We start from the raw sequence: 24,599 nt of genomic DNA on the forward strand, positions 1-24,599 counted from the left end.
TAAAAAATCTTTACAGCAAATTGGAAGTTTTTTTGCTATCCTTCTCATAAGCGGTGCTATATTTTTTGTTCGGTTAGTACGAGTATAACATGTCTTGTATTTTTATAATGTCATTGGATAATTGTCGTGATTTTTTAACATTCGAAATTTAAATTTGTTCTTTTGTAAGGCAATGATGGAAAAAGCAATTTAAAAAAAAATACTTTTAGCTCCACAAATCCTACATTTATAATACTCTATGATTTTTCACGGGTCTGCGCTAGTATGTACACAATTACCACATGTTTGCTTCAACCCACCCACATTAAACAACCCAGTATCAATCTGGCATCTTCCCTCAGATTAATCGCATGGTTGGATTCGCTTGCTTTGGTCCCACCAGGTTGGGTGAAGTTTCCTCACTTATCGCCTCATCAATTAGTATAGATCCATCGGAGATTTCCCATTCCGGGGAGTAGCAGTAGAACCGCCCGTAGCATGATTAATGGCCTCTCACATCACATTATCCATTAATCTTATCTGCTTGGCTCACATAAAATAAATTAATAAATTACTACAGGGTGGCTAGAAGCTGGGAGCTACCTTATTAGATAGACAACAAGGGGAGTAAAAAGCTTCGCTATTTATTAGCAGTTTGAAGAATACATTATAACGTACTTAAGGACACGTAGCAAGCGTTTAAAGATGGTTTTGATATGCAAATACAAATGTTAGAGGGAGCGCGCTAATATTGAACAAAGTTAATAACAAGGCGAAAATGCTGAAAATATTTCATAAAAAACGACTCTTTTAAAATAGAGCAAAAATCTCTCGACAAATGCTTTAGTTGCATTTAAAGATACATATGATTTTTTTCATGCTTAACAAATATTAAATAGCATAACTAAACGTGTTTTTATAATTTTCGGAAAATACTTTGCGATTATTTTCTATCGAGGGAATTCCACATAATTAACGTTTCGGCAAAACAAATGTATAGATATTATCTTTAAAAATAACATACATTAACTTAAAAACTCAAAGAGAAACTTGTTATAAATCGGATATATCTTATTTTATATTTCATTATATTTACAAAGTAGGTAGTGTAAAATACATATTTTAAAATATTTCTAAATAATTCTGAAAGTTTCTAAAATAGTGAAAAAAACCATAAGCTTCCTATTTTTATGATTTCGAACAAAAATAAAACGTAGGACATGTCCGTACTACGTATTTGCTATACATTTTGATTAAAAATAATTATTCAGCTTGGTGTTTTAGCCTCGTATCCAAATTTTAGTTTTGTGTGAAAAAGGCGCAACCGTTTCTGTCAAGGATGCTCAACAAGTAATGGATTTTGCAAAGGAAAACTGAGATTGAAAAACGGTGGTTAGGAATAATTATTAAAGATTCCATAAATTCATGTTTGTGTGCTTATTTTTCTTTCTCACAACCACTAAAGAAACAAATCTATGTTGGCGTGTCTGTGCGCTGCAAGTAAGTTCGTGCTTTATTTTTATTTATTTATTTTATTTTAATATTACATTTAGTTACAATAGTGACGTATTGCCCATCTCACTAGGTGTGGAACGCCTGTGTTGAGATGGCAATTTACCGAGTGGTTGTTAACTAGGTTTTAGTTTACACAATATTGTGAAAATGCCAGATAAAATAAAATCAGTATTTTTTTTTTTTTTTTTTTTTTAAATTATATAATTCAAGAATGAATGTAGAAGATGAAAGCGAAGCGATAATAATTTTATGTAATTAATTAATTAAATTTCAGTTTGACCAAAAGGCAAATTATACATAAATATATAAACAGTAGGCACAATTTTTTAATATTTTATGAAATACTTCTAACTAAATAACTAACTAACTAACTAACCATCACGCCGTTTCCCCGCAGGGGTAGGCAGAGAGGACGGACCGCCAAACAACACGGTCTTGGTACACACTCCTTGCCTCATTCACATTCATACATCGTCTCATACATACTCTTCTATTATTCTGACTCTTGACATGGCCCGACTCGAGTATCTGATTCACTTGATCGTGCCATGTCTTCCTCGGGCGTCCCCGACTTCTGCTACCATTCACATTTGCATCATATATCCTCCTTACACTCCTATCTTCGCTCATTCGCTCTACATGCCCAAACCATCTAAGCGTCCCTTTCTTAATCTTACTCATTACGCTTACATCAGCCTTGCACTCTTTGCGGATCTCCACATTCCTCACACGATCAAACATGGACGTGATAAAATATACTTTTAATGTATATTTTTATTGGAGGTAATCAATGATTTCAATTTTAAAGAAAGTTTTAGTTTGTGTTTTTCTAATGTCAATAGGTAGAGAATTGAATAGCTTAATAGCATTGTATTTAAAGCTTTTTTGTCCATAGGAGGTTTGACAAACTGGGATGTTAAAAGATTTTACATGTGAATGTCTCAAGGCTCTAGTGCTTATTCGTTCTTCATACATATGGGTATTTTTAAATTGATGAAGCGGGATATTTATTACTTCGGACGAAATTGCAAACATTTAAAAATATAGAAATTCTTGCATCAACAATTTAGGAAGCCGGTTTGGGTACCGTCGCCCATTTATTGGATAACCAAAACCTCTGCCATAGGTCACCCCAAGTGATTCGCTACGTTTGGTGATTTAGCAGGGGTGCCCGGGTTCATCGAGTGAGGTGTGTTCAGACAGCTGCATGGCGTGCCGGATCGGGAGAGGCTGGTTTGGGGAGACCCTTGACTTCTCCAACTGGCCTCTCTTGACCCATCTGATTCCTGATTCCTACCTCAAATTTTTTCCTTTCCTGAACTTCCTCTCCTTCATTTTATTAAAAAGACCCTCCACACAGCATCCCCGAAGAAGACGTAGGACTTGAGGGAAATTATTTTCCCCAAGGCCTCCTGTGTGGGGTTAATGTAAAAAAATAATATATGTATAAATAAATACAAAATGGCGACATAAATTTTCCTTTAAATTGGTATAACTCACACTTCAATCGTCTTCGGGGATGCCGTGTGGAGGGTCTTTTTGAAGGGAGGAAGGAGTGAACATGAGTATGGAAGAGACCCTTGTTGTAGGTGGGAGGAAACACAGAAGCTGGCAAATCGTTCCATAGCCAAAGGTCAACCATGCACAAACGTTGATCTGTAAATTCCTGACAGAAAATGCTGGGCGAATTTCATGACGCCAGAGCTCACCGTTTAAGAGTTTTGACTATGTGGAGCGAATGAACAAAGGAGTGTAAGGAGAATATATGCCGCAAATGTGAATGGTATAAGAAGTCTTGGACGCCTGAGGAAGAAAAGGCACTATCTAGTGGATCAGATACAGTCGGGCCATGTATCAATCAGTTTAATCAAGAGGTTTTGGTTTAATAGAAGAGTATGTATGAATAAGTTATACCTACCATTTCAGACTTTAAATTAACGTATTTTCTGCTTTTTAGTTTTGTACTGGTTTTCAACCGATTATTGATTTATTTCTCCTTTTGTTTGGTTTTATTCTTTCTAAAGCTGTATTAAGCCTTTACCAGACGATTTATTAGATTTCTTCAAGTTTTAACACTACCCACAATTTTGTGGTAATAATCGGATTAATTCTTTTGCTTTCTTTATAATCCACTTTACGTGATTCTGTCGCATAAAGTTTTTAGCCCCGTTCATACCGGATCAATAATAACACCTAGGAGTCTTTTTCTAACCAATGACACCTAAAAGTTATCGCCAATGGTAGCCATTATTCCCACAGCAACATGGCTTCGTTTTTATTGGTAGCCATCGGCTTGAAAAATATGTGTTTTTTAATTTCCAATATTCAGGCTAAAATGATGAAATATGTTTATTATTGTACCACCATGAAGAAAACTATCTAAAGTTGTTATTATTGACTTACCCCAACTGTTTACACCCGAGTGGCTGTTAAGCGATAATGTATTTAAATGGACTGTAAATTTTAATCGATTTTTGAAGCTAATTCGATCGCTTTAAAAGTAGGAATAGAGAGGATGAAAGGATACAGTCTTACCTTTAATAGACGCTTGTTTCTTGAGTATATCACGTCACATGTATCACCTTTTAAGTTCTTATATTTTAGCTGCGCATCTCACAACACAATTATTTTTAATTCCACTACACGACGATTATTTTGGGATTGCGCAATTCAAATGATTCAATGGCCAATATTCGAGAATGATCCAATTGTAGGTAACAAGACAAGATGAAACACCATTGACAACGGCAATATTACAAATGTTGAAAACTTATCATCTCACTGCTGATTTTATTTTGAAGTCTTCATTCTTACTAGGTAAGACTTTGAATGAAAGTCAAGAACAATGGAGATGACAATATTCTAGACGGGACCTTGGGATATGGATTGAGTCCCAAAGCTGTATCAATATAAACACCAACAATTATTACCCTTTTATCAATTGTTTCTGTGTTAAATGGTTATCTCGAAGGTAATAAGGTTGAAGATTATCATCATTGGCCAATGATGGATGAACGCCTACTTAAGTTTCCACCCCGCGTACTCTCACTTCTACGTTTCTTGCACTGCCATGTGCTTTAAATATATTTTTAAAAGCTATAACTCTATTGCTTGTTCTTAGAGCTTATCAAGAAATTTATTTGAATGATGTAATACACGAAAATATACGCAGAATAAAATATCAATAGGGATAGGTCAAATAAAATAATTCCTACATACATCTATTACTGTTGTGTCTGTGATTAGTACTTTTCGAAGGGGTAGTGAAATTTTTCTTGATAATGCTCGTGTTGTTGGTGTGTTAATTTTGTTGAGATAATTTTTTAAAGATTAATTTTACCGATTCGACGCATAGAATATGTATCTGTATTCCTATGTTAGTTACCTGTATACAGAGTTGTTTTGCATCATACACAAACTCGTCTCATTGTAGTTTAATATTGCGACACTAGTTACAAGTTTTAGTTGTAAGAAAATAATTTAAAGTATAATATTAAACTACTTTATTGAGTTATATAGGTCGACCGGATTCGGTTGCCCTCAATTTCTCCAGGACAATGCAAATATAAAGATGCAATTATAGTCAACCTATATAAAAAATGTATTGTTTTTAAATTTATATAATGTCAAGCCACAAAATGTTTGCTTTCTTCGATAATTTTATTATTATTATGATGTTTTGTGGTAGGTACCTACCTACCCACGCCTAGGTTTTTGCACTGTTTTTTAAGACGATTTTGATGATTTTGGGTATTATTACGAGTGTTTTAATTTTTTCTCTCAAAATTGTTTATGTCGTTATTCTACTGGTCTTGAACTTATCTGCTTCTCTTTTGGATGCCAATGAATTTTCCATCCTCTGTTTGATGTGTTCCGTCCATTGTCATTTGCTCTTTTTGGCATTAATATTTAACGTCAACGGAATGGAAGTTTTCTTAATGTTCTGTACAATGTAGATACATTGTTCACTAAGTTAATTCGGCCCCTAAGGACAAATAAAGCGGGATATTACAGTCGTCCACTTTTGTGTTGGTGGTCTGTTGACATAAAACAAGCTCAATTTGAATATTCTAGAGGTGTTGGGCTTTTGTTAATTAAAAGTAAATTTATTAATAATGATTCCATGTATGAGAGGTGCTTTTGAATTGAGCCCTTAGATGAAATTTTGTCACAACTATTCAACAAAGTTATTTTATAACTAGCCCAGACCCGTGCCGAACCACGGTATATTATAATTGTAGGATTTGTGAAGCTAAAAGTATTTAAAAAAATAATTATGAAAAATTCATTGCCTTTAATAATACGAAAATTACCTTCCGAATGTTAGTAAACTTAAAAAAATACTTTTATGAAAACGGTGGCTATTCAATGAATATGTTTTTGAACGGGCCGCTAAAGTATGTCCACTGGACCTAGTTCAGTGAAACCCAGTAACTTTCCTTAACTCTATTAATTCATCTAATCGTCTGTTAAACATTTAAACAAAATAAATACGCATTTCGAGTAAAGATTTATTAATTCATTCAATAATTTTGAAACCCATTTTATTGCTTGTCCGACGTCATAAGCATTTCTAATTTTGAAATTCAGTTCATTGAACTTCAATAATTTACGTATCACGCAGGAATATTTCACATTACTTACTTACCCATGCACCGACAACCGACATTAGCATGTTTCATATTTTATTGTATGGAACGAGGTTTCTCAAGCCCAGGACATTATACTAAAATAAGTACCTGCTTTCTCCTTCCGGAACCTCTCTTTGAAGTGCTGATGTTTTGTTAAAAATAATTTACGTGTTAGAAGTTAGTGAATAATTGAATTGCTACACTAACATGTTATCTTTATATATAAAAATTCAGCCTGCTTATGTTTGTGCTCGCAAAATTCGAAAAGTAGTCGACCGATATCGCTGAAAATATGAAAGTGTATTTTTTTAGTGCCAGGAGTGCTTAAAGCAGCGGCTCCTAACCTTTTCAGTCTTCTTACTCCTATGAACTATCAGGGAGATTGATTTAACCCCCCTTGTTATCAAAGAAAACAATACATGCGAATACAAATAGTCTTTATTAATCATAATAAATTATATGTTCTTACGATTTTATTTGCCATATGATAAATGAAAAAGTAATTTTACCCCCGCGGGGGTAATTTCCCCCAGGTTAGGAACCGCTGGAAATTACCCCCGCGGGGGTAATTTCCCCCAGGTTAGGAACCGCTGGTTTAGAGAATGATTTGAATGTTAGAAGAAGTCGAGGACACCCGAGGAATACTTAACGCAATATCTCTGCACCGGAATGAGATACGGAGTCGATGTAATGTAGTTTTTTAACAGTAACATTGTGGTATACAGTAGTGAATGGTGGAAGAAGTCAGAGACGCCCGAGACAGACATTAGTATTATCGAAGCATTGCGGGGCCCACTAGTTCCTTATAAATATGTAGCAATGGAATAAAGAATAACATAAGAATTGCCTTGTGGGCGTGTTTCATGATCCAAATATGTTGCCTAATCCGAGTTTAAATTTCCAATACAAAACTGTGTACAAAATTCAAATGGGATGGAGATCTAAGATGTCAGCTGTGTGTAAATGAGTTAGAGCGCTGGACTATTGGACTAATAACTAACGTAATAAAACGTTGTAAATGTTACATGTTTGCAGATGATACTTGCATCATATGTGCTGACAGAAATCTACAGAAAATTGAGGAATTTTTACAAACAGACCTAAATAACATAATTAAATGGTCCCACGACAATGGAATTATTATTAACGCAAAAAAAACAAAATATATGCTTATACACTCTCCATATGCAAGTTGTCAGGATAAAGAACTGCATATAAAAAGTCATTCATACGATTGTTTTCACACAAAAAACCAATCTTTGCCATGTAAATGCCCAAACATATAAAAAGTTTACCAATATACATACCTTGGTCTTACAATAGATGTCAATTTTAACTGGTCAAATCACATTGAAAATGTATGTAATAGATTAAGATCCATATTAGGGAAATTTTATCACCTAAAAAACTTTGTTAATACAAATATATTATACTGTAAATATAATGCATTAGCGGAATCAATTATAGGATACGGAGTAAATAGTTACGGATTAACGTATAAAACGTACTTAAATAAAATAGAACAATTACAAATCCGTTTCCTAAAATTGATATCAGGCAAAAAAAAAAGAATTATGTGAAGGCGATTATAAAAAAATGTTTTCTTTGTGTAATGTGCTCTCTATACATAGTAGGATAGATTACCAACTAACGCTAGATGAATTCTGGAACACAGAATTCAAAAAACCTGTAAACCATAACTAACTACCCTACTAGGCATAGAGAAGCACAAATGTTCATTATTAAAATATCGCAAAATGTATACGGAGATAGAACAAAAAGACATAAAATTTTGAAATTATTTAACTCATTACCAGAAGATATTAAAAATGAGACATGTTATTCAAAAATAAAAACGAAAATTAGATCGTTCTACCTCCGTCAAACATAAAAATAATTAATATTGTGGATCAAGATATCAAGTTGAAATTAAATATATTATTATAAGCTAATAAATAGAAAAAGTGAGAGATTTCTTACAATTAAACTGATTGATCAGTTTCGTAAGATCTAAGTAAGAGAAAATAAAGTACAAAAAAAAACTGAATAAACAAATATAAAAAATAAAAAAAAACTAAACGGAAAATTTGTTTCCATTCAAATTTGTATGGGAGGCACTTCTAGTGCTATTATTTGTTCTGTGTATGTAGCACACGTGCACTTGTAATAATTATAAAGTCTCCGTTACATTTTTATGGACAATACATTATTGTTATATCTTTTGTTAGCTTTATTGCACTTGCTTTATTGTACCTACACACGCAGTAATACGAGCTGCGTGGTAAAGGTATTCATGATGTTTAAAAATACATTTTTTTAGAAATATCATCTATAATTTTAGAACTATAATATATTGTCTTAAACGATAAACAATAGATGAGCATTTTTTTCCTGATTTAGTTTACCTAAAAGTATGACTAGAGGGAGACGTTACAAGTAATTAAAGATTTTTAAAATTTATAGTATATTAAATATAACGGTATATTTATTTTATAAGTATTTAAAATAGTGGCATTTCGGACTGCTGGTTTAGGCTGATCACGGAAACCAAAGACATTATTTAGTGCAACACAAACCTAACCGACATTAAGATGTTTTGGATTGTTTTGCAATTTCAATAATAACTTAAAAAGAAAAGAACTAGGCAATCAAGGGAAAACATTTTTCATAAAACTCTACCAAATACCTACATTGCTCTTCTAGGTACACTATTACACAAAAAAAAACAAGGTGGAAGTACAGGGTGTCGGGGGGTAAAGTGCACTAACTTCGGGATGTGATTCTACATGATAGTATAAATAAAAAAGATATACAAGTCTTTTCGAAATTCCAAAATTTTTTCCCATACTAAAATATTTTTACTTATTTTTCGGAATAACTTTATTGAGTAAAACCTCAAATTGTAATATTTAATCATTGAAGACAATATTAGCGATTTCTTAAAGAAAATCTGAAACAGAAAAATCAGAAAAGGATACGGTCACATCTAGGACACGAACCCAGGACCCTTGTCTCTCCGGGACACTAGTCCTAGACGTGACACGGGTCCTAGATGTGACCGTATCCTTTTCTGATTTTTCTGTTTCAGATTTTTTCTAAGAAATCGCTAATATTGTCTTCAATAATAAAATATTTTTACATAGAAGAATATTTATTTTCCCATACAAACAATTTTTATTTTCCCATGCAAACAATTTTTTTACCTAAAAACTACGAAAATGTCAGAATTTCGAATTTTTTTAAATTCATTCTACTTCTAAAATCATGTAGAATAACCCCTCCCCCAGGTTAATGCACTATACCCCCGGACCTGTATAATATTTATATGAATGTAAAATTGTGCCACGTGCTTAACATAGTTTTACACTACATAATATAATACTTAAAAAAATACTCGGTTTGTCGTTTTGGACATTGTCAATTGAACCCGACTACTTATAGGGAAAGATTGGATCCTACTGAACCCGAAAACGAAAAACGTCATTTAGGACTGTTTTACACTAGACAGACCATAGGAATTTTGTGTTTTCGGTCATCATTAAAAATATGAAGTTTTAAAGGATAGTTCCAATTAAACAAATAGATTTACGTAATTCAAACAACAAAATAAATGTAAAATAACACATGGCATAGAAGTCAAACTAAATTATACCATTTAAAACCAAAAGCCATGCAGTTGTAGACGACAGATACAAATCTTCTAGTATTATTTTTCGAAAGCCAACCATTCCAGACATCCTTTCCTTTATTTATTTGTGGCTTGTAAAAGTTTTGTCGTGGTGAAGGAGCCCAATTCAATTATCTGTATATTCTATTCTCACTATTCTGTTTCTATAGAGATGCGGCTGTATATTTATAGGAAATGTTTGTCTGCAGGGAATATACCAAATTAATCGGGTTTACAAAAGTCTTAGGAGCACATAATTAGCGAGCTTTTGTGTTTACTGTCGGTTAACGTCGCAACACAAACAGTCATATACTTATGGTGGTAAAATAAACATAGAATGGGCTTCTTTGTTCTTCCTCATCTTCATTCGTATCATTTTTTTTAAATGTAAATTCCCAACCGCCTGGAGCCAGTGAGACTATGTCATCCTCAATTGGGGTATGTTATGAGTCTAAAAGTAGTGAGGAAAGGAAGGAGATTGGGCAGAGGAAGGTTGAGAAATACTAGGCCATTCAGATCTGGTCACTGGTCAACAAACACAACTAAAATAATTTCAAGTAACATTTCAATTCTGAATGTTTGTCTTTCTTTCGATGGTGAGAGTGTCTTTTATTCTGAAACATGCCGCAAATATATCATATATTATTTTTAAATTAACTATTTATGAACCTACAAAAATTAATAACATACAATTTATTTGAATGTCTTAATCCCACAGGCTCTCGAAAGTTGATTGTCTTGTGCGGTATTTACAAGCGCAGTAATATATATTATATAATAGACCCATAATATTATCTAAGGAAGACTCTGTATTACAAAAATATTCAGAATTGTAAGGAAAAAGTAAAACTATCGTTCCTTAGTAATAGTTTTTAATTTTCAGTTGGATGTAGGATAGATAGTTTTATGTATCATAAGTACCTCCTTACAAGCGCAATTTAGCTATATTTATTCTAACGATGCAATCACCTGGAACGATAAAATTCAAATGGAGTCCAATTGGTTCCGTGATCGATTCTAGATGTGATAGGAGCAGGGTGCCTTTCCTTTATGGTCCTAGAGGAAGTCAAAAGGTTTTAGCCAATGATGGAATAACTGGTATCGAAGATGTGTTCAAAACCAATAATTCTCAATACGCAATAAACATTTAACTCTGACGCATTGGACGGACCTACGGTCGAATTCGCCTTGAGAAACCTAGAAAATTGGTCTTTCCCGGGTTTAAAAAAATTCTGATCAACAAATAACTAAAATCTCAGATGTTTCTGACTGAATACCTCTGGAAGTTACTAATAACTAAAATCTCAGATGTTTCTGACTGAATACCTCTGGAAGTTACTAATAACTAAAATATGCTACTTACCGCCAATTTAGTTAAAAAACCTTGTATAATTTATTCAGAACGTTTTAGGAAAATCATTTTAATGTTAATACTGTTTTTATTAACCTTAAATATATATTAACCTTAGGTATTGCTCTGACAAAAATAGTTAATACAGTTACGGTTTCGTCGGATTTAATTAAAATGGTGACCGGATAAATCATCACATCTTTAAAAATTTATATAAAGTCATGGAAAGTGATGAAACAAAAACTTTACTGGGTTAAGTAGGTTAGGTTAGGTTAAAAAAAAATTTTTTCATCGTTTCTATTGACTATATATCACTTTTTAAAAGTGTGTTGAGTTGTCACTGTGTTGTGTTATCATGGAACCAATTGAAATATGTGCCTCGAGCAAACCCCAGTTATTAGTTTTGTTTCGCCTTGAGTATTGAGTAGTCGATTAAACGCGACGTCCCTGATTTTTCTTCCATTAACTTCATGTTATAAAATTATCATTATGGGCGTATTATACTATACTGTTTCAATATGTCTTTTCATATGGATTTGGGATGAAAAAAGAAGTGTTGTATTTTGGTACCGATTTTTGTACAGTTCTTTAACGGTGGGTATTATTTGAAATCTGTCGTGTTATTGTTTTAACTGTATTATATGAAAATTTTGCTGTTTTATTTCGTAGAATGTTTATAATACGGATGAAAGACTGTTATATGTTATTATTTTGTTTTTACATAAACCCCACAAAGGAGGCCTTGGGGAAAATAATTTTCCCTGAATAAGTTCTGGAAAGGAAAAAGGTATGAGGGGTGGGTAGGAATCTAGGAATTAGTGTGCCAAGGAGTGACGGACGAATCATCTATACCTCCCCCTGCGGTGCAAGACCAAGAGAGACAAGTTGGAGAGGTCAAAGGGTCTCCCCAAACCAGCCTCTCCCGATTCGGCACGTCACGTAGTTGGTGAGCAGGCGCATCCTGAACACACCTCCCCGATGAACCCGGGCACCCCTGCTAAATCATCAAACGTAGCGAACCACTTGACAGAGGTGTTGGTTTTCCAATAAATCGTTCCGAGAGCGGCGGTACCCAAACCCGCCTTCCAAATTGAAAATATGGACAGATTACTGTTTGTGAACGTGTATTACTATTCGTTATTTTAAACTTCGTATGTATTTTTTGATGATTGTTGATGGCAACGGCAAAGAAAAGATCTACGGTTATGTTAAAGGTGTTGCCATTTTTTAACGATTTAGTACCGTCGCAGAGTGTTATTTCTTCTTTAATGGCAACTATCCGTGTGAAATCATAAGCATAAATGAGTCCCGATATTAATAATAATCGATTAAAAAAGGCATTCATTTCGAACGTTTAATCTTGGAGAGAGAACAACAAAAGGCCAGGGACGTGTATAGGTAAAACGGAAAACGATAACACTTTTATATAAATTTTTTCATACATCCTTGTTCTTCCTCTACAGTTTTATTATCCCTCTTCCAGCACGGACTCTATTTAGTGTCACCTCGTCTGGAATCTCTGAAGTTTTTGAAATTACTGGAAAAAAAAAATCAGTTTCTTTTTATAAAACTCACATTTTTACGAAGTGGGTCCGACGTTCCAGATCCTAGTTGCCAAGCTGGAAATTTCCAGAATAAATAAATCAACGTTTTATGAAGTTCAAACAACGCCAATCAATTTCCTTCCAAGGAATTTACAGTTGGGCGCACCTTTCCATAAGTTAGTTTTATTTCCCTAGAAATTCGACAAGCTTACTTCGTAATTATTACTACCCAGAAAAACGAACCTAACCAAGAACTTTGCAGACTTTATACAAATACGAGTTTTGTTATTTTTGGTTATTGATAACAATCACTTATTATGTTGGATCAAAAGTAATCATTAAACATTTCACATTTATTTTCATGAAATTGGGTTAGTTTTTATGTTCAAGTCTGAATTTAATTGTGTATTGAATTTTTTGAAAATATTTATTTTATTAGCATTTATCGCTGAATTTTAAAAATGAATTATAAAAGTGTACTTTATTACATTTTTGAAATATAAGGACTGTATTAATGTAGAATGATTTTGGGTGGTGACATATACAATATACCTATACCTAGAGGAGAAAAATAACACTATTATTTTTTAATGTTTATAAGACAAGGTTTTTTATGCACAGAACAAAGGATGACAAATTATTATAAGCAATAAGCAGTAATTGTTGATTGAATTGTTAGTACATATTGAATTATTTGGCGGGTTGGGAATAAGCCGACGTAGCTCAGTGGTCCAGAGCACCTGACTGGACATCAGAAGGTGCGGGTTCAATTCCCGCCGGCGGCATTTATTTTGTACCCGAGAGATATTTTCAATTTGTATGGATATTTCAGGCGACTAATTAGTGCTTATAATATTTTAATAATAACTCTATTTAGGAAATTCATATTCATGGGATGAGCGTGTAAAACAACGTCAAAAATGTTAGGATCTGGGTTACAGGAACCTAGATCTATTTTCTTGAAAATTACACCAAAACACATACATTTAAAAAAAAAAACAAAAAAATCCTTTTAAAAACACACTGGGCAAATCATTACCTTAAAAATCTTTCACCTACTGAACATAAACAAATAGATAGATAGATTAAGCAATAGTTGATTTGTGGAATCTATTGTATTTCAAACGATTTTTTCAAAACTCCGCGTTGATAGATACTGATGTTGCAATTAAATAGAAAATTCCATGAAACCACAGTTCACTCAGTCGAGATTAGCAAACTTCTTTCCCGAGTCATATTCTTGTTTCTTTGTTTAACCTTTAAAAATTCTTACAATTTTATTTTCTCCTTTTCCAGATAAATTTCGGAGTGAAAGTTCGCTAACAAGGTAACGATGCGTGCATGAGCAACGAAAGAGGGCCCGCGGGCATGTTGCTTCAGGGGGTGGCCGGACCCGCGGCCGGACCGACCCCAAGCGGGGACGCCGCGATGGGCACGCCTGACCCACGAAACGGAACCTCGGACCCGAGAAACGGTACCTTCGACAACCGAAACGGAATTCCAGACCCGAGAAACGGGACATTTGACAGCCGAAACGGAACGTTTGAAACCCGGAATGGGACGTATGACCCAAGGAATGGAACACTTGATTCTAGAAACGGAACATTTGAATCCAGAAGCAGCTCAGGTTACGCCGGGTCTTCTAGTTTGGGTAAAAATTCTGGGATGGGGTTCGCGACTGGTTTATCAATTGGGTCTGGTGCGGGATTCGATTCGGGGTCTGGCGCAGGTTTGGGGGCAGCATTGTCTGCCGGGTTGGGGATCGGTTCAGTGCCTAGTTCGGGAGTGAGTGGTGGTAGTGCCAGTGGATTAAATCCGGAAGTTGCTTTGGAATCCGTGAAGAAAAGCCTCAAGGAGGGATGGACGGTGCACACGGGGAGAGATGGCAGAATGTATTATTGCAAGTAAGTTGATTTCTAAATTATTACCATTCCTTTTTGTCTTTACATTATAGGAACATAATTTACACAACATTAAAGGTATCTTGATAATTTTACTACCATACAATCTCAGTTAGTAAATACATCTCACGGATTTGATAATATATGTTTTTATTGAAATGACCTGTCAATTTTAGAAGAGTTGCTCTTATGTCCTTTTATCAGTCTTTGTCTAAGTTGCCTCCAGTTCTCTCTTGACTTAAATTTTATCTACTGATTTTTTATGTGATTATCGCACAAAAATACCCATGTTCTGAAGGGACGAGGTAGGAAAGAGGAATATTAGGAAGTACGTGACTATTCAGATTGTGTTTCCAAATACGGTTAAAGCAATTTCATGCAACGTGTCGACTCTGAGTAGGTGTCTTTTAACAGGGCAATACTTATTTTTGTTGCTGTTTTGTTATAATTGCGTCCAAACAGAGCCAGTGAGACTAGGACATCACCAAGAAATTGGGTAGGCTTTGAGGGTAATGGAGAGGGGAAGTGCCTAGCTATTTAAGTATGGTTACCAAACACGGCTGATTTCAAGCAAATTTTCGATTATGAATGACAATATTTCAAGAGGGAGATAGATACTCAGAGTATCTACCACTATAAGAAAAATCATGTAATTTTTATGGAATACTCGTATATGTAGACTTAAGTAAAGTTTTCTATTTTCGTCGTCAGTATCCAAAATATATGAATATTCATTAAATTGAAAAAAGGTTTAAAATAAATAAATCATTTTTACAAAAGCACCTATTTTCTGATTACCCTTTTCCAGCCACATCTTATCTCTCTTTTCTTTCAGCCTATTGTTGTTTAATGGTCTCAGGTGTATACCAAGGATGTATGTAATTACCTGTATTATTTTAATTTCTGAGTAGAACAAGAACACTGCATCATCTAAACGCAATGTTCACATAATCCGGCCTTGCTTTATAAATCCAGGCTCCTGGTTTCCTATTGTGAGACCCGAGCTTCTAGCCCGCGGCTCTGTAATATTGTTTGTTCTAGAATGCACCATGTGCGCCCTAATGAAACTCTCTAGGCATGGTACCACTGAAGAGAATAGCTGGTAGAAGTGCGTGTCTGTATGATAGAAGTAAGGTCAATTTTATCTTAGTTTGTGTGAAATTGAAGAGGAAGGTGGGGAAGTGCCTGGCTATTCAGATCTGTTACCAAACTTTACTAACCATATTTATTATTTTAAATGAACAATTTGCGATATAACATAAATTAATCGAATAAAATTTACTTGCGCACGCCGGGATTCTAATCCGTGACCTCCAGCTTGCTAGTCGAGGACTCTACCACTCTACCACTCGACCACGGTGGCCGTCAACTTACAAGATATGCAGATTAAAGTGACGTTTTTTTGGCGACGTAAGTTCTATTTCAAATCAGTACATATCACATTTCTTGGTATTTTCTGTTCGGTGGTAGGTGCAAATTACCTACTCAGTCTCTGGAAGTTCGTAGCAAACAATGTATCAGGGTAGGTATTCCGGGGACTACCCTTTGTGACTTACTCCCAGTATAATGCCATATACCCGTGAGTCGCAGAGGCGAATACCGATCGCGGATAATGTGCGCCGCCCGTCACAAAGACCAACTTACACTCAAATGGGGTCGTCGACTGAAATTACCAGACGGCAATATTCGGGAGGGATATTAATGACGTTGTGAAATTTGCCCAGCTTTTGCAGTCTGGAATTGAAATTCCAAGAAATTTCATACTAAAATGGCAAGTTTCTAACTATATTTCCACCATGAGCTATGGAGCTTTAAAATATTCAACTGACAGGCAAAAAGTTTGAAAAAATTTGTACATATGCAAGTGAAACTACCATAGAAGAACATGACATCTTATTGCTTGTTTCATATTTTTCAATTGTTTAATTAGAAAGAGTGTCTAAAAAGAGGAGTATGGCCCTGCTACGCAAAGCTCCGTGGTAATCCCTATTTCTGTTACATGCGTTACAATTTCAGTGCATTAAATTACCTTCACTCGAAATACATTTAATTTTTGCAGGGTTAGTAATGAATCAGATATATACAGTAATTTTTTTGAAGGTGAAGTGTGCATAATTTTATAAAACTCGGAATAAAACTCTAGATTTGTATAAAAAACAAAACCACCCACATATACTCTTCTTTATATATTATAAATATGATGATAGATTCGTACTATGAATGGACATTTCAAAAGGTGAATTCTGTTTAAATTGCAATTCACATCAGTGTAATGGATTCTTATTAGAATGATTTCTTCCGAGTGACTATAGTAGAATGTATGTAAGGTATCAAAGTCTAGGCCAGGAAATTCCGATCACGAATAATGTGTGCTCCAACAAAGGCAAACTTGCAGTCAAATAGCTTAGTCTGAAGTAACGGGGAGCAAAAAGCCAAGGGAGAACCGTCCGACCATTGCGACAATGGCCGAAAAACCACCCCATGACTATAAATTTTAACTTTGCCACTTCTGCGCTTCGAGTCGCTCCGTTCGGGAAACTCTGTATAAATATGAAAAGACCCAATCTGTTCCTCGCAAGATACACAAGGCGTCTGCCAGATTTTGTTATTAAAAGACGGTTAAATATTGGGTTTTCGGTCGGAAGGCGCTCGTAACTTTTCGGAAAGGTTTATTTATAACTTAGTGCCGAGAGACAAGCTGTAAATATAAGATTAAATCAATTACTTTTATCTAATAATATATTATTTTGTCTTTATTAACATTCATACATACTCTTATGTTGTACCATCTACTTTTGACTTGACTTGATACGAAGTATTTTGTTCATTGTTCTTGGTACCATCGACTTTTGCACGACCTGACACGAAGTGTTTTGTTCACTTGTTCTTATATTGTGCACATCGACTTTTGACATGACCTGAGACGAAGTATTTTGTTCACTTGTTCTTATATTGTGCACATCGACTTTTGACATGATCTGACACGAAGTATTTTGTTCACTTGTTCTTATATTGTGCACATCGACTTTTGACATGACCTGAAACGAAGTATTTTGTTCACTTGTTCTTATATTGTGCACATCGACTTTTGAAATGATCTGACACGAAGTATTTTGTTCACTTGTTCTTATATTGTGCACATCGACTTTTGACATGACCTGAGACGAAGTATTTTGTTCACTTGTTCTTATATTGTGCACATCGACTTTTGACATGACCTGAGACGAAGTATTTTGTTCATTTGTTCTTATATTGTGCACATCGACTTTTGACATGATCTGACACGAAGTATTTTGTTCACTCCCTCGTGACACGTCTTCCTCGAGTGTACCCGATTTCTTCTTCCATTGGCTTTTGGTAGTAATTATAATGATTTATTTTGCTCTTTTTACTAATGCTTGTATTATTTATCTTATCCAAAGTGCAGTAAATCTTTCTCTAACTCTCGATACTTGAAATTTCCAAAGCTCTCTCTCTCTCTCTCTTAGAAATCTAAAGGTATTCTCGAGGGAGAATAATAACTACTTCTGCTTAAAACTGTGTTTCCACCTTGAGCTATAGAACTTAGGAATATTCAGTCAACGTCAAAAAATAACATCACCCCTTGTGTTGTCTGTTACAAAATTTTTAGTAAAGAAAAAAAATCTCGGACGCAGCGCGATATCACGATAGCACGATACCTGCTAACAAAATATATCTATTTTCAGTACGATTAAGATGGTTTTATTAATTTTCAACATGAATGCATAATGTAAACAGTCTACTCGGTGAATACAGTGAAGGCTCGCAATATGCAACCCGCAAAGCTCAAATAATTCCCCATGATTTTCCTATATTATCCATCAAAGTTTTGCTAGAATTCAGCTTTGGACGTATAAATCCAGAACTCGTGTTCTCACTGTTCAACTGATGTCATTCAACAGCTCGCTTTCAACTATTCATGTTCGGTGGCGCGCCTACAACAGCCCAACTACATCATTAGCGACATGATCCCGTGTTTGTATCTCATTAGTGCCCCGGAGGCAGGTAAAACAGGAACAGGTAAACCAGCGGCATACAGCGCTGCCCCTTTCAAATACTGCTGGGAACCGAATTGCGTTAGGGTATATCCCATAATAACCTCACAATCTGGCGATAATTGAATGTAAAGTTCGGTTAACCTATCATTATAATATTGTTGTCACTTACTGTTTTCATATCTAGAAATGCAATTCCTGATGTGTGTTGTTGGCGTAGCCATGTTCCTGAGTATCACGAATGCGAATTTTGAAAAAAGAAAAAAAAATAATTGTCACGGTACGCCCGGCAGATCTAAATTGTTTTTTTACTGAAAGTTAAAATGAAGGTAAACAAGTCTTTATATTTTTCATAATGAAACAATTATTTTTCTTTTTATTGTTTTATTCATTTATCTAAAAGATGTATACGTAATACATATGTTTATATTAAAAAATCTAAGGTTAAATATACTATACATATTTCTTGATGTGCCTGTACAGAATATAAATAAATAATAACAGCATCACGTTCATTCGTCAGAAGAAAGCCCTACTGCATAACAAAAAACTTGGAATGAAGAAAAATATTTGAGATTAGCTCCACGGCAACAAAACATCTCACAAAGTTTACTCTTCGATGCACAGAGTTTTGGCGGCCGGGCGGAAAGAGCCGACGTGTCACGACGCTGGCCGAATGAAGTGTCGTTCCGTGCAAGGCGTCTTTCCGCGTTTGCTTCGCAGGAGTCGGTTTTATCCACATAGGCCAAAAGATGTTTCATATAAAAAATGCTAGAAATGTAATTAATACATTTTAAATAGGGTCGCTTTGATGGATTGGACAATTGAAAGCCAGATGGACGAAGAAAAGAGAGTCAGGAGAATATATTTATGCTGCACAAGCGAATGGCAGAAGAAACTGGGGGCGCTAGAGAGACACGACACGATCGAGTAAATCGATTGTCAAGAAACGACTAAAAGGAACAAAGGAAAAAATATGTATATAATATTTTCAAAATCGTTTGAATTAAATTGGTACAACATTTTTATGAAGTAAACAGTATTTTGTGGTTTTAATAGCAGTATTTATGTTCGGAGATATACAACACAATAAAACGTTTTTATTTGTCCCCTTTATTCCACTCTTATTCGTGTATCGCTGTTTCAAAATACATTGAATATAAAATTCAGATATTAAAAATTATTATTGTCCTTGCTGGACTTTTTTGCCTGCATAGACACCCACACATAAATATATGTAATTTGAAACGGGACTTATATTTAATGTAATATTTTCAGATAACTTATATTTGTTTTATTTCATTGGCTAATTTATGGGCCAGAAGAGAAAACAGTTCGTTTTAAAACATTTAATAATATACATAATGTGGTAGTTAAAATATGTAAAACTAAATCGTATTAATCTCTAACAAATTCTAACGAGCTTTTTAGAAATATTAAGAAAAGTCACCGATAGGAAAGAGAATTTTTCATTTAATTGAAAATAATTTTATATGCATGATATTCGGCCGATTGCCCTTCACAAAAAATACCCATTAAATTTAGGTTAATCACTAAAAAATAAAATATATATATATATATATGCTAGTAAATTCGTATGGTCATTCAGCAGCATATAAGCCATTATTAAGGACCTGAAAATACAAATTTTTTAGGCGAAATTCGCTTTATTTTTGGCGAAATTCGCGTTATTTTTTGTGGAACGAAAAGCAAAAGCGATGGTACTTTTCAACAGGTTGATTTTTGGAATTTTTCAGCAAATAATGTGGCGAAACGCGGTTTTTTTTAAAACCAAATTGATAAATGAATCACTAACGAGGCGTTTTTGACGTGGAGTAACATAGCTGAATTCCGTTTAACGGTTGTTCATGCTTCTCAAAACCACAGACACAGAATTATTTTGAAAGTGTTATATTACTTTCTTATTTTAGGTATTATTATACCAAATCCAAGCGGATTGTATGAAAAACACAAAAAATCGCCCTATTTGTCTGAAAATTGCTAATTTCGCATTTTTTCGTAAACATAATAGTGAATTAACAACACTCGTCATGCAAGGAGGAATCCAGTAGTTCCACCCACTACAAACACATCACATGCACAGAGTCAATACTCCTACGTACTTGGATAGAAAAAAAATATAATAGCGTTGATAATATTATGTCAAATTTTATTTTTTATCTTCCAAAAGGCTATTTTATACTTAAGAGAGATAAGGATCTAAAGTCACTTTTTATTTCAAGTTTAAAAATGTTATTTTTGTTCCTAATAACTTGATCTTCATTGTTGTTATTATTTAAATTTACGAATCTTTTGCGCGGTTTTATTTCGATTACTGTATAATAATGACTAGCCATTTAATAAATGAAGATTCAAAATTTAAAAAAAAATGGAAATTCATATGTCATACGGCATATATTCTGTTCTAGTAATGTGTCATTTCCTAAGAAATTCTAAAAATATAGTACTATAGGTTTCATATGTCTTATACTGTTTTATAAATGTGGAAATTCTAACTATATCTACAATTGTAAATGTTCTCCAAAATGCCCTGGAAAGAATCTCAGACTTGTGACCCGAAAGAAACCATACATCTGTTCTGAATGCAATTACTAATTTTATTCAAATTGACCCTGGTAATAACTTACATCTTTGCGTTTCTTTCAAATATGAAGAAACCATCCTGTCACTTCGAATGCAATCAACAATGTTCTCAAAATTTGTTTTGACAGCATCGCCATTCCATTGTAAGAATATTATGTACTAAATACACAATTTGGCTGTCCTGAAACGGAAATCCTTCTCAGTTGGACAGACAAAGGTTGATTTTGTTTTGGATTGTTTGTAATTTATATATGTATAAAAATAAATAAATAAATAAATTTCGCGTAAAAATTCGTGTTACCGAAAATGCGAAATTTTTTGGTCTGTTGCTTCGCTAATTTCCACCGAGTTATATGGCCATACAATAATAATATTTCACGAGTAATATACATTTTAACTATGTGTTCATTCCAAATTTCAGGAAGGATGATGAGTATATATAACTAGGGGACGTATGCGAACTCCCCGAATGTGTCGCAGAAACTTATGTATTACTCCTTTATCATTTGGAACTATGTTACTCCATGACACCACTCTGCTCCTGTAATATTGAACCTTTAAAATACTAAGAACTTGGCTGTAATATGACAATCAAATGACGGAGACACCGTGAAAATCTTTAGAGTTACAGGTAGGATGTCTTCGAACGTTCTTATCACCCTCTTCCGCATTTCGGATTTATTTACGACTTATTTAACTTTTACATATCTGTATGAAAACAAAGGTACATCATATTAATTTTATTTTATGAAACAAGAAAACTATGTGAAAAATAAAAATAATAATTTAAGACAGCTTTACATTGTAATTTTTTTTTTTTTTTTTTAAAAAGAAAGACAAACATTCCCGGGTTACGAATTACCCAACAATGTTTGAAAATCTCCTACTACCACCACAGAAAGCCGAAAATGTTGCTTGTGTTGTGATGGAGGACTTAGCCAGCCGAGGAATCGAACACGCGACGCTCGGGTGAGACCCAAGCGCTATGCCCACTCAACCACTGACCGGTCAATCAATGAATCATTTAATTTTCTCAATAATTTAATAATATAATTTTCTGTTATCTTATAAATGACAACCAAATATTTCTCTGAAATCATAAGATTTATAAGTAGGTAGTTACTCAAATTATAAACCATGTATGTTATATAACATTTTTGATATTTCAAATATGGAATTGTAAGATTTGTCCATGGAAATGTCATTATCTCTATGACAATTATTTTTTCAAAATTTCAGGTATGTACCATAAAAGTTACCTGAAAGTTCAAATAAACAGGACGATTTCAAAAAAAAAATCTTAACGGTTACATTAAAACGACCACCACCTTGACACAGAAACTGAACGTAATAATTTACAGACAGACGAAATGTAAAACGGTCAACTTTAACGGTAGGACGCTAGGACTAAGCTAAGCTCGGTCAATAATACAAAAAAAAATGATTGTCCGTGGGTGTTAGTTTTTTTTAAGAAATCTACAGTTTTATTCCGATTTGTTGAAATTTTACACACTTCGAAAAACCATCACCACTCCTGAAGCAGATTTTTATACTTGTTGGTGAAATTTTTAACACTTCAAAATACACGGAATAATACTGTCTACATCTGATTTCGAAAAACTGGTAAAGCCCGGGCAACGCCAGGGACTTCAGCAGTGTATTTTCCATCTACTTTACTTATAGCGTAGAGAAACCGTGCAATGATATCCGTGTTAATCCGTGTTACATGTGTTAGATCATTAGTTTGTATTTATCAGAGTGTGATATTTTGCACTTATTTGCTCCTTTACCCCCACCCCCACTGGGCTGTGATATTCCTTTGTTTTAACTCATCAGACCTACGCACACGTTTAATTCATCACATAGCAATTGAATCCTTTCAATTCAAAGAATGGGCTTTAATCAGAGCGGAAAATTGGTATCAAAAGAGACTAGTTCGCGTGCTGAAAATTGAATTAAAAGCGCAACTTCATCCAGTGAATCGTCAAATAGAATCTATCCCTCTATTCTGAATGAATAAATGTGTACTTGTGGTAAACTCACGCATTTTACGTGGATTTTATTACTAACAAGCGGCTCGTGAAAAATCAAGGGATTTGTGAAGTGTTTATAAAATAATTGCTTCAGAAACAAATCTATTTTCTTTACAATAATTATTATTCTTGTTGACAAATTAGAGAGACGATCAGAAATTTACCATTCGAATGAACACTTAAACACTTGAACAGTAAACATGAAAAATCACAAAATCTGTCAAAAATTTAAACAAATGAAATACACATTTCAAGTAGGAAATTATTATTAATTTCTGATTATAGGTGGGTACCTACTTTATCGCTTGACTGCATTATTCTTAACAAAAGCAGTTCCAATATTGAAAGGGTGAGATTTAAATTTAAAGCAAATTTGTGTTCATTGAACGTGAATTTTTCACGCAAGAATAATTCATACGTGAATAACTAAAATTTCACGGACATATAACCGAAATTAGTATTTTTGGTTCTTATTTATCCTTGCCTAATCTAGCCTGACCCAAGATGAGTTAACCTTTCACCCATAAAGATCGAAGGTTGTTTTATTAGAACGAGAAACAGTGAACACGGAGGTACTTTTATGTATGGAGAGTTCGGTATAAACATTTGTACTTTTCTTTCTATTTATGGATGAAGGTTGCAACCACTTTTTTACATATCTCTTCATGCCCAAAATTACAAATATAGCTGGAAACGTACTCTGCTGATATTTGCGCGACATTTTTTTAATAATTTATTGGTCAAGTTAACTATTTTTAGGCTATTACGTTATTTTCATCACGAGCCATGGAGCTCTGAAATATAAATTTTTACCTATACAAATAGCGTTTCACGTTTTTCAAGTGTTCAATATCTAAGGAAAAAAAGATTTTGTGAAAAGTTTGTTGATACTTCGGTAACAGAATACACACATGGATGGAAAACATTGATAAATATTTGTAAACATTCACTCTTTAAAATCGTAGTACGTTTGAGGTAATATTTATGTTATAAGATGAAGCGAAATTAAATTTTATGGAATATTTGAAAATCTAAATCTAGAAAAAGAAAAAAATCTAAATTTACCTTTATAACGTCCTATCTGATTCCTACATTGCATTAGTTTTGTTTTGAAATCTCATGTAGACAGTGACCTTCTTCTTGTTTTGTAGGTCAGGTGTGCGAAATTTCATCAATTTCGGAACAAAACTGTACATTTGTATTACAAAAAACAAAAAAATTCAAGCATTTTCCTCTGTAAAAGAGGAATCTTTATATATATACATATAAAGATATCAAAAAATCGTATGCTAATCGTATACGTACTTGTACGTACTGCTCGTTAGTATATGATTATGACGCCAACGTCTAGATGGTTT

General features: G+C 33.9%; 1 protein-coding gene across 1 annotated transcript in view; it reads left to right on the forward strand.

Annotated features, from left to right (window-relative positions):
* LOC149419930 (uncharacterized) overlaps positions 1-24,599 on the forward strand; it is a 595,518-nt gene that overhangs the window by 121,157 nt on the left and 449,762 nt on the right. The window contains exon 2 of the mRNA XM_089637383.1: positions 13,984-14,591. Within this exon, the coding sequence (XP_089493509.1) occupies positions 14,029-14,591 (563 nt within the window). The 5' untranslated portion in view covers positions 13,984-14,028. The remainder of the gene's footprint in view (positions 1-13,983; positions 14,592-24,599) is intronic.

This window comes from Hesperophylax consimilis, chromosome 11, assembly GCF_061612785.1.
Source record: "Hesperophylax consimilis isolate HC1 chromosome 11, BYU_Hcon_1.0, whole genome shotgun sequence".
NCBI classification, from domain to species: domain Eukaryota; kingdom Metazoa; phylum Arthropoda; class Insecta; order Trichoptera; family Limnephilidae; genus Hesperophylax; species Hesperophylax consimilis.